The sequence below is a fragment of the Drosophila persimilis genome, unplaced genomic scaffold (assembly GCF_003286085.1).
Source record: "Drosophila persimilis strain 14011-0111.01,24,50 unplaced genomic scaffold, DperRS2 tig00000520-arrow-pilon, whole genome shotgun sequence".
In the NCBI taxonomy this organism is placed as follows: domain Eukaryota; kingdom Metazoa; phylum Arthropoda; class Insecta; order Diptera; family Drosophilidae; genus Drosophila; species Drosophila persimilis.
The window spans coordinates 3,397,872-3,410,725 of NW_020825317.1; the positions used below are offsets into that span (position 1 = coordinate 3,397,872).

Consider the following 12,854-nt stretch of genomic DNA (forward strand, 5'->3'; position numbering starts at 1 on the left):
AGAGCTGCTGCTGCTCGGCCAAGAACTACTCCCGGATCCGAAATTAGACTTGCTGCGGCTGCGAAGAACGTCTTTCGACAATGGATTCCTGCTGCTGCTGCCTTTGAAACAGCTTCTGCCGCTGTAACTACTGCTGGTGCTAGTGCTGTTGCTGACGCTCCTTCTGCTGCTGCCGCTACAGCTGCTGATGATGCTCCTGCTGTTGCTCGCGGGTACCGTCATTCGGTAAAGGATTTTTTGGAGCCACACCCTCCTGCTGCTGCTGCTGCCATTGAAACAGTTTCTACCCCTCTAACTGCTGCTGATGCTCCTGCTGTTGCTGACGTTTCTTATGCTGCTGACGTTTCTGCTGTTGCCTCGGCAACTGCTGCTGACGGTCCTGATGCTGCTGCTGCTGCTGCGACTGTTGCTGCCGCCGAAACTTCACCCGTCGCATCTGCTCCGTTCGCTGCAACAGCTGCTGCCGCTGCAACTTCTGATCCAGGTTAAAGACTCTTCTTCTGAAACTGCTGCTGACTCTGCCACTGCTGCTGTTGCTGCTGCCACTTCTATTGACGATCATGCCGCTGCTGACGCTCCTGCTGCTGCTGAATAGTTTGACCTCGTCTTTTTTCGAATACGCCAACTATGGACTGCTCCCGCTGCAATTGCCCCTACTTCTGTTGGTGCTGCAGCTGCCGATCCTGCTGCATTTTTTTCTGCCCCTGTATACGCCGATGTTTTTGCTGCGGCTCCTTCCCCTGCTCATAGTTGCAATTTTGTACCAATAGAACGATTGACTATACAGATGACTCTTTCCCGCATGTGTATATGGCCTGTAGGAATATGCACACATGTACAATTTTAATTTTGACAAATTTCACTTTATGCTTAACTTAAGTAAAAAAAATAATCACTTTATGCTTAAAATGATTAGAAAAATTAAACCGAAATAAATATTTCTCAAAAATTCGAGTTTTATATTTAATTTTATTTCCGTTCATTTGCTCTCCATAATTTGAACACAGAGATGTAAGAAAATGACATCAATATTTATTCCATAGTACATAATAAAATTCGAATGATAATGTAATAGCTACACGTACATTTAGGCTAATTCCAATGCAATGAACTAGCCAGAGTCTGGAATGGTTGAGGGCTCGAGTGTGCAAAGTTTGGTTATCGATTAGCAAATGGGTCGATATGACGAACTTGAACTGGTCGTTCTGTTCGATGATTTTGGCATTGATATCACGAAACATTTTGTTCAGCATCTTCTCCTGAAGCTGCATCTCCGACGAAAGTCGCTCCATCTTTGTTATGGACTCCTCAAAACACTTGGACACCATTTTTTCCACGGCTCCCTGCGTTATATGATTCTTCCAAGTTCTTTCTTGCCATTCGACCAAAAATGTTGAGGGGCTATAAGGCGATACTGCATCCGCTGCTGCTTCAGCTGCTGCTGTGGCTGCAACCGCACCATAACATCCTCTCGCTTTTTACGTAAACCTTCGGCTATCGACTCATGGAGTTGCTTATTTGCGGCCTGTACCCGCTCGATTGTCGACAATGGATTTCATGAGCCACCTGGGGTTTCTGCTCCTTCTCCTGCTCCTGCTGCTGCCTTCGAATCGCTTTTGTGATGCTAGCACAGCTGGATTGCAGCGGTGCTTGCGTTTCGGCGAGCCGAACGAGGACTCACTGCTATCTGAGAGTCTTTCCACCTGTACCACCAGCTCGTCAATCTGATCCCCGGACACGCGGCGCTTCTTTTTGAGCTTATGTTACGATTCGAATCGCAGGTCGAATCTGTACTGCTATCGCTAGGGTTGTAGACCTTTGCCACTGAATTGGGCTGCTCTTTCGTTGGAAGCTTTTGCTTTTGCGGACCCTTCCCGGAGGCCTGCTTTTTCGGGAGCCTGTTCAGAGGGGCCCGCTGCTTGGGTGAACAGTTGGCTTGCGTCTTAGGAAAACCGTTATCAGTGGCCTGCATCCTGGGCGGGCGGGTTCCGATGACTTGCATTAGGGACAGGCCGGTGCAGGTGACCTGCAATTTGAATGGGCTCGAGACGTTGGTCTGCACCCGTGGGGTATCATTGTCGTAAGATTGCATCTTGAACGGATCGCTCCCTGAGGATTCTTGCTGCTTTTTTGAAGAACCGGCATCTTTCTTCTTGGCCTTCTCTTTGACCTCTGGACTTAGATCTGCATAGATGAGGGCCGTCTTGTCCTTTACGATGGCCAGCTCTTTGTTGGCGAGCTTTATAAGATTGTGGCATTTGAGGGCTTGGCACTCAATGGCGCTCAGACCGTCCAGCGCCATAAGAGTATGTTGGACTTCTCCAAATTTTTTTGCCTCAATAATCTTGTTGAACGCTTGCTCGAGGTACTGGCATTAAGTCTCATTCTTCGTCATAATTTTCTCCTGGTCCGGAGCTTTATACTTGTTGGTTGTTGGACGCATGTGGACTGGACCTTTGACTGCGACATCCAGGACCTCAGCTGTTTTAATTCAGTGGCGACCACAAAGTGCGACACGGCCGAGCTGGGGATGGGTTAACGGGCGGTGCCCAATCTGGAGAGCTCCGTTTGTGGTTTGTTTTTCGACGGCACCTCCGGGCCAGTGGGCATGATCTTCACCTTGCCCTTGAGAAACTTTTTCCTGAACTCGCCGCGATGGTACTCTAGATCCCCCTGTCGATTGAACTTGTAACAATTCTCAATTATAAGTTGGAAGTCTGCCAGTGCTTCATGGATCGAGCAGTAAAAATCATTGTTGACGCGACGTCTGATAGTATTTAGGTCCATTGGTTTTTCAATGTACATACATATGGTACATCGTGGCGTTCGTATCTACTGTATCTACGGTATTCAAGAAGTCCACGGCATAGCGACGTTTGAATACCGTATCCAGAATGTATATTTTTCAAAAATGTATCTTATTAGTGTACCGCAGGCTGGACACGATTCGATCTTTTCGAGCTTCCCACATCACGACGGGGCGCGGCCTCCGGGCGGAGGGGTCTGCATTAAAAGAATGATAAATGTATGTCAATGAGAGAGTTTGGACTTGCCATTGTTAGTGTTTGTTTCGTATTGGCTTGAGAGTTCTTGTACGGGCACGGGATACTTGGGGGACTCTGAAACATAAAAAATGAAACAAGTAAGTTCGATGTGCACAGTGGGACATGTTCCATTCACTGCATTCAACCTAATACTATACAACTCGAACAACAAATCGTTTGCAACAGCAAACTGAGGCTGTGTAGATTGTTAGTGCTGTGTAGTAGTTTATGTGGGAGTTCACCATAGACTCTGATACATCAAACCTTGGCTGATTGGTTGTTTCTTCGGCATCTCTATGATACAGAAAATGATCTGACGTGTAGAGTCTCAGGGAGACCTTATTGTGTTGCCACCAACATTTCTAGATCTTAGGGAGCTATAAATAAGACCAGCATTTCCGCCAAAAACCCCATTCAAAACGTAGATTTTCAAAGGGTCAAACATACGTGTCAGTCCTTAATGGCCGAAAGGTCAAATGTCGCAGAGCCTTGGGGGTACTGTTGCAATGCCACATCTGGCCTGCGTTTCCCTTAAACCTGTGATGGAGTTGTATAACAAACTGAACACAACCTCCCCCCCTGCCACACACTTCAATCTGCTGCCCTGTTGCCGCGTGCGTGAGGGCATAAGGGCGGCGGATTATGCAATAAATACTCGTACCTTCGACACAGGGAGGACACTGACAGATGAAAGGACCCAAAGAGAGGCTGTAGGTAATGGATGCGGATGGAAATGTGAAATGGGGGGTGTCGGTGGGTGTGTGGGTTTCAGCCAGCAATAACAAGATAATTATGCATAATTGTAGACCGAACAATAAACACATTTGGTGCGGCATTCATTTCATTATTCTCATGTCATTCGAAACGCGCATCAAATCACTGAACCAAATAAATGACCAAAAAGAGATACAAATACATCAGATAGAACATTGAAAAATCAGAGCAGGAGCAGGGCGGGAGAGAAGCAGTGGAGGAGCACCAAAGGAACAGGAGACCAGGGGAGACCGAGGCAACAGCCGAAGTAAGCGACCACAACAATCAGGCAACGAACCGGCCAAAACGAGAGTTACCAAAATTATTCTGGCAATTTGCCCAAAAGTATAAGAAAACACACGCACAGCCGCACTGGCATAGAAACAGCCACAAAAACAGCCCCAACCAGTGGCGTAGGCAGAAGGGTCCTAGGAAGCTGAAAGAATGAAGAATTGAAAGCTTTGGATACCCATGACTTTATCAATGCAAAACCTTTTCGTTTTTTGAACTTTAAGCATCACATGATTCTACAAAATACTCGTATTTAGCCGCTGCTATAAGGACAGCCGATATGCAGGGTCATCAAAAAGGGGGGTCTAAATTGATTAAAATTAGTTAAATTAATTAAAAATTTTCAAAAAATTTAAAAACAATCATTTTTATTTTACTAAAATTAAAAAATAAATGAGCTAACAAAAAAAAAACAAAATTTTAAAATCTTCGCCTTATTAGATTGAATAGAATTAAGCGAAAACAACAAAAGCGAGGGAGTGTGCTAACCTGATGACGAGTAGTGTATCCATTTGCACCCAATTACAAATATTTTTAAAAATATGGAAAACTTTTAGCTGAGAGCACACACACAGACACCCTCTTGCAATACGCCACTGCCGGAAGCGTGGCGCAGATCCTGTTGCCCCGTAGTCCCGTTCCGTCCGGCGCGTTGCCAAGGTCCTAACGAGTAATGAATCTCCTTCGTGAGATGGCAGCCAATTTCCAGGAGGGTTGTAAAGTGGGACAATGATGTGCCAGCCACCTGAATGAGTGGCAGCGGCAGCACCTTGGGGAAGAGCACCCAGAAAATGGCGACTTGAACCGGAAAACGGAATGCACCGCCATGTCCCACCCGCAGTGCGTTTCTTCACAGTCACAGATGTGCTTGTGTATCTATCGCTATCGGTCGTCCCTAAATTACGACTTGCAGATCGAACTGAGAATAAATGCGCGGATAATTAAGGAGAGGCCCCATCCATCTAATTTGAAGCAGGAGACAGAAGCAGAAACAAACAGGTCACAGGGTGAGCTGCAAGCACTGCAAGCACGTCATTTGTGCCGCCATTTGTGGTACTTATATCTGTTAATAATTGGATGAGCCCTTCATGGGTACCTTCATATGTGGCAAGCTGCAAAATTAAAATTAAAATTATTATGAAATTCAAATTACAGCAAAAGGCCACAGGGTGCTCGGCACGCCCCATTGCATATCGCAGACAGACATGATGGGGCCCTGTAATTTGGCACGACGCAGAGGGCTAATATGGTACAAATATAAATATGGTAGCTGCAAATACAGAAATTCTGGATAAACGGGCCACAGCACCATCGGTGTTGGATAAAGCTTGAAGTTTGGTAAACACACAAATAAGACCGCGGTATCCCGTATTTAAAAATTTTAAAAAAATAGATTGCCGCAATGTGTGGCGAGTGGGCAGAGAATACCTTTTTCACGCTTTTAGAGAAATGTACATTTTCTCAATCCGTTTTTTTTACTTTGCCACACAATGAAAATTGTAAGTGTATTTAAAGTCACCATTCAGTGTTGTATAGAATCGAAAAGACAAAAAAATTAGTGTGGGTAAGTGTCAAGGCCATAGTCGAATTGAAAAAACTTATCGAGAGCAAATCCGTACTTCAAAAATTTTTCAAAATTTTCAATTTGGTAAACACAATGGACCGTCTAAGACCGGATTGCAAAGGTGTCTCTCGTTCTTTCTTATTTTTCTCTCTCATTTTTCCTAGCTCTGTAGCACTTTTTTATACCCGATACTCATGTGGATGTGTGTAACGTCCAGAAGGAATCGTTTCCGACCCTATAAAGTATATATATTCTTGATCAGCATCAATAGCCGAGTCGATTGAGCCCTGTCTGTCTGTCCGTCCGTCCGTCTGTCCGTCTGTCCGTCCCCTTCAGCGCCTAGTGCTCAAAGTCTATAAGAGCTAGAGCAACGATGTTTTGGATCCAGACTTCTGTGATATGTCACTGCTACAAAAATATTTCAAAACTTTGCCCCGACCACTTCCGCCCCCACAAAGGGCGAAAATCTGTGGCATCCACAATTTTAAAGATACGAGAAAACTAAAAACGCAGAATCGTAGAGAATGACCATGTCTTTTAGACTGCAGAATCTGAATTGGATCGTATTATTATTATAGCCAGCATCAAGAAAACAATTTCATTTTTTCTCGCCCTGTCTCTCTCTAACACACACGTAGCATAGGCGGCTTTGCTTAGAGTAAAACATTAGCGCCTAGATCTCAGAGACTATAAAAGCTAGTGCAACCAAATTTGGTATCCACAATCCTAATATATCGGACCGAGACGAGTTTGTTTCAAAATTTCGCCACACCCCCTTCCGCCCCCGCAAAGGATGCAAATCTGGGGATATTCACAAATCTTAGAGACTATTAAAGCTAGAATAACCTAATTTAGTATCCGCACTCCTGTTAGATCTCACTATAAAACGTATATCTCAAAATTTCGCCCCACCCCCTTCCGCCCACACAAAGGACGAAAATCTGTTGCATCAACAATATTGCACATTCGAGAAAACTAAAAACGCAGAATCATAAATAATGACCATATCTATCAGGTTGCTGATCAGATCAGATCATTTTTGTAGCCAAAAGGAACAAATCAATTTGCAGTGGCTACGCAGCGCCCGACGTCACGCTCAGACTGATTTTCTGTCTCTCTCGCACGCACCCTTTGTCGTGTCGTTTAATATTAGCGGCGCTGCCGGAGGAGAGCCATACTGACTTAGTATCGGGTATAACTGTAGAGTTGCGGTGTCCGCAGCAACTCACAACGTTCCCCCTCGTTTCTTATAATATGTAGAAGCTTGAAGAGGCTTACAGATCTTTCATAGAGTAACGTTGGTAACGAGTAACGAGGAGGAACGTTGTGAGTCGCGGCTACGGCCGCTATATTTATACCGATACTACCGATACAGTAAGGTTCTCCTCCGCCAGGGGGTGCACACATTGCGCTACGAAGAGTGTGTGAGAGAGAAAGAAAATAAGTAATCGCCTGGACGGCGCTATATAGCCACTGCAAATTGATTTGTTCCCAATCTCGTATCTTATAATTGTGGACGTCACAGATTTGCGTCAAAAGGCGGTGGGGCAACATTTTGAAATAAACTTGTAACAGTAAAATATCACAGAGTCTGGATACATAATTTCGTGGCTCTAGCACTAATAGTCTCTGAGAACTAGGCACTCATAGGAACGAACAGACGGACAGACAGACATGGCTCAATCGAATCGGCTATTGATGCGGACCCAGACGTTACACACATCCATTTTCCCCACAAATCTTATACACCCCTTTACTCATTTTGAGCATCGGGTAGAAAAAATTGAAATTTAATGGTTAAAAGAGCAGGATGATACAATATATTGAATATCTCTTAGACCAAGTGTAAAATCTGTTGCTTTTCTGTGACTTTAACCAAAAGAAGGAAACAACAAAGTGGTCTGATGATCCATTGAGGCATAATATTTTCCCATGGACGACCAATTCAATGGTAGGATGTGGAAAAAGAGCTTGCATTACATTGACATTGACACTGGAGGAGTGGAAGGACTGTCACTGTCATTGCCACACGGATGATGACACTGCTACACTGCCAATGGCATTTATACTGACAGTAAATACTTCTAGGCCGTGGCGCGTTCTGTGCACATACTGTGTATGTGTGGGAGTACGATAACTCCTTTGGTCTGTTCATGTATCGACATTGATTGGTTCGAATGGGGCAATCCGGCAAATTGCACAACAGCAGCGTAATCAGTAATGCAACAGTTACACCAGCCAGACAGGATACTGAGCCAGAAGCAGAAGCAGAAGCAAAACCAGGCAGACAGCAGGACACTCTCTGTGTTTAAATGAAATATTGAGAGGGGGAGACAAAAGAATACAGGGATACAAAACACCGCAGCTTGAGTAGCTGTCAAAATCTGTTGGGCCTGTCAGAATGGATTTGAATGGGTGAATGGGTCAACAGTGCATTCAGTGAGGCGTGCGACGAGAGACCTCCATTGAAAATCGTACAATAATCGTACTTGGTGAATACTTACATTCATCCATCCTTATCTTCACTGCAGCTCAGAGCTATTCATTTATTCAATTATAAGACATTCACGAGACCCCCAGAGCAAAACAAAACACCAGAGCGAACCCACCCGTCGAAAAATGCTCGGTGCATCCTCGTTTGCTCCTGGCTACTGGCTGACTGCAACCAGTGGCACTGGCAAATTCAATGCCACAAATTGTATAAGCAGCTGCAGCTCCAGTGGCTGCTTGCTGCAGCCAAGCGGCAAATGTCCTGCGGCTACAAAAGGAAAATTCCACCCACATCCACCCAAAAGGACATGTTCTGTCTTTGGTTCTGTCCTAACGATTTTTCGGGGAGCAACGAAAAGGTTGATATAACCCGGGCAGGACCCTTCTTTAAAGCAGCAATCTAGTCCTGGTTTGGTAAAACTTGGCAAAAACTTTCGATTGGCATATCCTTTAGTTTAGCGACTAACTGGCGTTAACACAGTGCGTTTTGAAGCTATAAGGCCGTATACAAAAGCACCATCTATGAGTTTAAAACGAAAATGAAATGACCAATGAAATGAAATGAACCAAGACACATTAGGAACGAGAAAGATACTGAAGAGAGAGCCACGCTGGAAGAACTCCTATAGTGCTCCGGCTGATAATTCGATATTTTCTTAATGTTATTAAGATCCCATATGTCATGATACCAATGTTCTGCACTGTCAGGCCACACATGTGGCTGCTGCTCTGCCATTCAACTGTTTGCCATGTGCTGTTGGCCAAAAAGCTGCAGTAAAAGATGGCCACCAGGGAGGGTAACAGCATTGTCAAATAGCGCGAAAAACTTTCCAAATGCCGCAGCGGCAGCAGCCTGCTCTCCTACCCCCTCCTGACACCGAACACCAAGCCCCATTCCCACCCTCTTGTCTAGGGGCATTGGCCCGTTCTATGCATTTCGCCCTTTATGAATAGAGCTCTTGAGATTATTTTTCCTTGATTCTTTCTCTTTTTTTGCGCACTATAATTATACCAAAGACGTGAACAGCACGCCACGCCCCAACGCCTTAGTCAAATGCTGGTGGGAATTTTTGTGGGAGAGTCCCCAAAAGAAGGGCTGTGCACTCGAAAAGAGATTCCTATGAGATTCCAAAGGATTTCTTAGCCACATGCGACTCGAGTCTGTCCTATAAAGACTCTTTTCCTATGGGAGGAGCCTACAGAATTTTTGAAAGGCTATATATATAAGCTTCCGCTTTAGTTTTAGTTTGCTCATTTTCGTATATTTTTTCATTGCAGATTTTTGCGGTTTCTGCCTTAAATTATTAAAGTATTTAATAGAGTTTTGCCTTGACAGCTCTTCAAAGGCCTTCCCTTTCCATCCACCCACTCAAGCCGCGGCACCAGAGGCTGCACAGTGACCCAACTCAGGACCAACTCGTCTGGGGACGGTGAAACGTGCCACATGGGACTGTGGTCTCAGGACACGGCCAATGATAGGGGGGCCCACAGTCGGAGGTTTTTTCTACTTTTGAGACTTTTAAGATTCGGGGGAGTGGTTTTTGAAATTATTAAGCTTAATTGCAATCGCTTCCGCATTCAATGCTGTCGATGTATTCGATGTCCATAGAATATCGCCCCTGCAGCCTTATGCAACATCTGTCCAAGGATTTCGGGCACATGGAATGTTGCTGATACCTTTGGCTGTGCCCAAGGCACACGCAGGGGAGAAACATCCACGCAGGGGAGGACTGTGCGAGTACGAGTACCTCATATATGCGCTTCAAAATTGAAATTCTTATGAAATTATATCAAATGCACTCAAAGGCATTTCGGGAAAGCTTAGCAAAAGGCGACAGGGTGCTCCGCCCGCCCCTGCAATGTGGCACGTGGCACGTGGCAGAGGGATAATATGGTGCATGTAAGGGGGCAAGAAATGCGGCTCTTTCGGGGAAAAAAATACTTTCAGCTGAAAATGCTGAATTTCCAGTTAAAACCAAATCGTATTTCTTGTATTTTTGCACCGTTTTTGTTGAATAAATTTTGAGGATTGCCAGAATATGTAATGTATATGTATATAGAAATTAAATGTTTTTCAGGCTCTTAAATTGACAAAATTGAACGAGAAGAGGACACAAAAGTTTTCCCAACGGATCATTTCAAATCAACTGCTCGAAATGTTCGCAAAGGAGAAAAGAAATAAGATAAATTCTGAGTTGTTAAAAGTCATTTTCTGGCTGGGAGTTTTTTGTGAATTTTTGTAAAGCCAACCTTCAAATACAGACTGTACTCTACTACCACAATCCAAGCTCACTCAAATTGGCAGACTTAAGAGATTTTTCAGCCACCCTAAATATCGAATCAAGGAATCGTCTACATTGCAGACATTTCCTCTCATCTAATGGGATATTTTTGTATCCAGCTATAGCAAAGAGATAAATATGTTTCAGAGATATGTTTAAACGTTTTAAGACTTGCACTCATCTTCTTGGAGAGTATTTTTAACACGTTCCTTCGTTCCTTCATACAAACGTACATACATGTATGTATATGCATTGGCACCGTTCCGTGTAAGGTTGCTACGATTAAAATCTGTTTGACTGTTGGTAGTGTCAAAGCAAAGCCAAATGTCATACGCCCATTATGTTAATAATTAGAAGATTGGCTTACAAGGGTCCCTTTAGACTGCAACTGCATTTGTCAACATCCAAAGTTGAATTCCGAAGACATTATGTAAAATGCACTTAAAGGCACCTCGGGAGATCTGAGCAAAATGCCACAGCGTGCTCCGCTCACACCATTGCATATCGCAGATAGACTTGAATGGCACCCAGTAATGCGCCCCGAGACAGTATTGACTCTTTCGGGAAAACTCGTATATTCAGCTGCAAGTGCGGAAATGCAGGATAAACGAGACCTCTACACCGTCACTGTTGAAAAGCTTTGGGATTGCTTACACACAAATTATAACACTTTTTCTAGTACTTAAAGATACTGAAATACAAAATATTGCCGAACAATTTCACAAAATTTTTTTGTCACTGTTTTGTGTTGGGCAGGAATTTTAGTGTGGATAAATGCCATCCCACCATAACAGTGTGATATCAGAGGACTCCGGATACCAAATTTGGTTGCTCTAACTCTTATAGTCCCTGAAATCTAGGCGCTAGTCAAGACGGACGGATACACAGACTGACAGACAGACATGGCTATATTGACTCGGCTATTGATGCTGATCTAAAATAAATATACCTTATGGAGTCGGAAACGTTTCCTTTTGGCGGTTACACACATCCATATCCACACACAACTAATATACCCCTATTTCGTTAACGATATTCCGACTTTTTTAGGTTACTGTATGTATACAAAGCTTTAGTGCTGCGAAGAAATTTATACATGGATAGCACAGGTTCCTTTCGATTATGCAGAACATCTTTTTAGAACTCAATGAAATCCAGGCCGTTGGCCTGGTGATGATGAGCTTTGCCTGGCCATTTGCCAATCATAATCCCGTCAAGCTCCTCCCTATGCAATGGGATGTGTGCTGTGTGTCAGTGTACGTGCAGGAGGATGTTTTCACTAGCTATAAATACTCGACTTGGAGGAAACAGAAACTGCACTCCATCCCATATGATACGAGTCAGGCATGAGTAGTATTTATTTGTAGGCAATCATCACGGACTGGCGATGGCAATGCCCGGGCGTGAGCGTGGGCTGGACTTAATCAAAAGCCAGTGACGGTGTCTCTTCTCGGTACCATGCACTGTCTGGTACCACCTTCTGGCTCCAGCATTGTTTGATAAGCTTTCAATTAAATCTCTACTGTGGGGGTCGTGCACCTCCGTCTGAGGGGGGGGGGGGGGGGGGGGAATTGCAATTTCTTTGGACATGCATCACAAAAGGAGAGCGGCTTCTTCTCAGTTATATTTATAGACTTTATATTTGGACTTTAATCTAATTTACTTCCATCATTATTTTTCTTTCACAGCGGCAGGTATACTGTCTGCGGCGATATGACAGATCAGCCAAGTACCGACGAGACCGGCGGCGGTGTCGCCACTCATTTCTTCGCCCGCTTGATGCGCCTCACCGGCGTGTCATTATCATCGGCTGCTGCAGCTGCTGCACCCAACTCCATGCCAGAGCCCACCACATCTTCGCTAATGACAACCGAATCGCCCACCACAGCCGCAGCGGAGCTGGCACCTTCCTATCTCATCGACCGGGTCACACAGGTGGCCCGTATTGCCCTGGAGGTCACCACAACAGCATCGGAGGTGCTGGCAGAGGCCCTGCCAGAGGTAGACACCAGCTTTGCCAATGGTACTATTCACGGAAATCTAACGTTGGCCGCTGCGGCTGCCGCCAACTATGAGAACTGTTCGGCGATTTTTGCCAACTACACGCAACCAGAAGCAGGTGAGTGTTGTCTTCAGGGACCCTCCAGATAACTAGGGAAACATGTTAGAAAGGGGAATTTGTATTTAGTCCCGGTAGAGGGAGACCTTTAATCTCTTAATCCAAGCCTTAGATGGGCTATCCACCGCTAAGGTGGATAGATACTAGGAAAAAGGAAGGTAATGGGAGTAATCGGTAGGTGCTAGGGTTTGGAGAAAACAAGAAAAAGAAGGTTAAAAATAGAAAAAGTAGAATATACAAGAATCTAACGACAACTTTCGAAAGGCGGATGCGTTGGTACCGAGTAAATGAGCAAATGGGTTACTATATGG

General features: G+C 44.6%; 1 protein-coding gene across 5 annotated transcripts in view; it reads left to right on the forward strand.

Moving 5' to 3' along the window:
• The window catches only part of LOC6596868 (PDF receptor), a 36,928-nt gene that overhangs the window by 18,751 nt on the left and 5,323 nt on the right, over positions 1-12,854 (forward strand). For all 5 annotated transcript variants that reach the window (XM_026990056.1, XM_026990054.1, XM_026990053.1 and 2 more), the window contains exon 2: positions 12,113-12,543. In XM_026990056.1, the coding sequence (XP_026845857.1) occupies positions 12,138-12,543 (406 nt within the window). In that variant the 5' untranslated portion in view covers positions 12,113-12,137. The remainder of the gene's footprint in view (positions 1-12,112; positions 12,544-12,854) is intronic.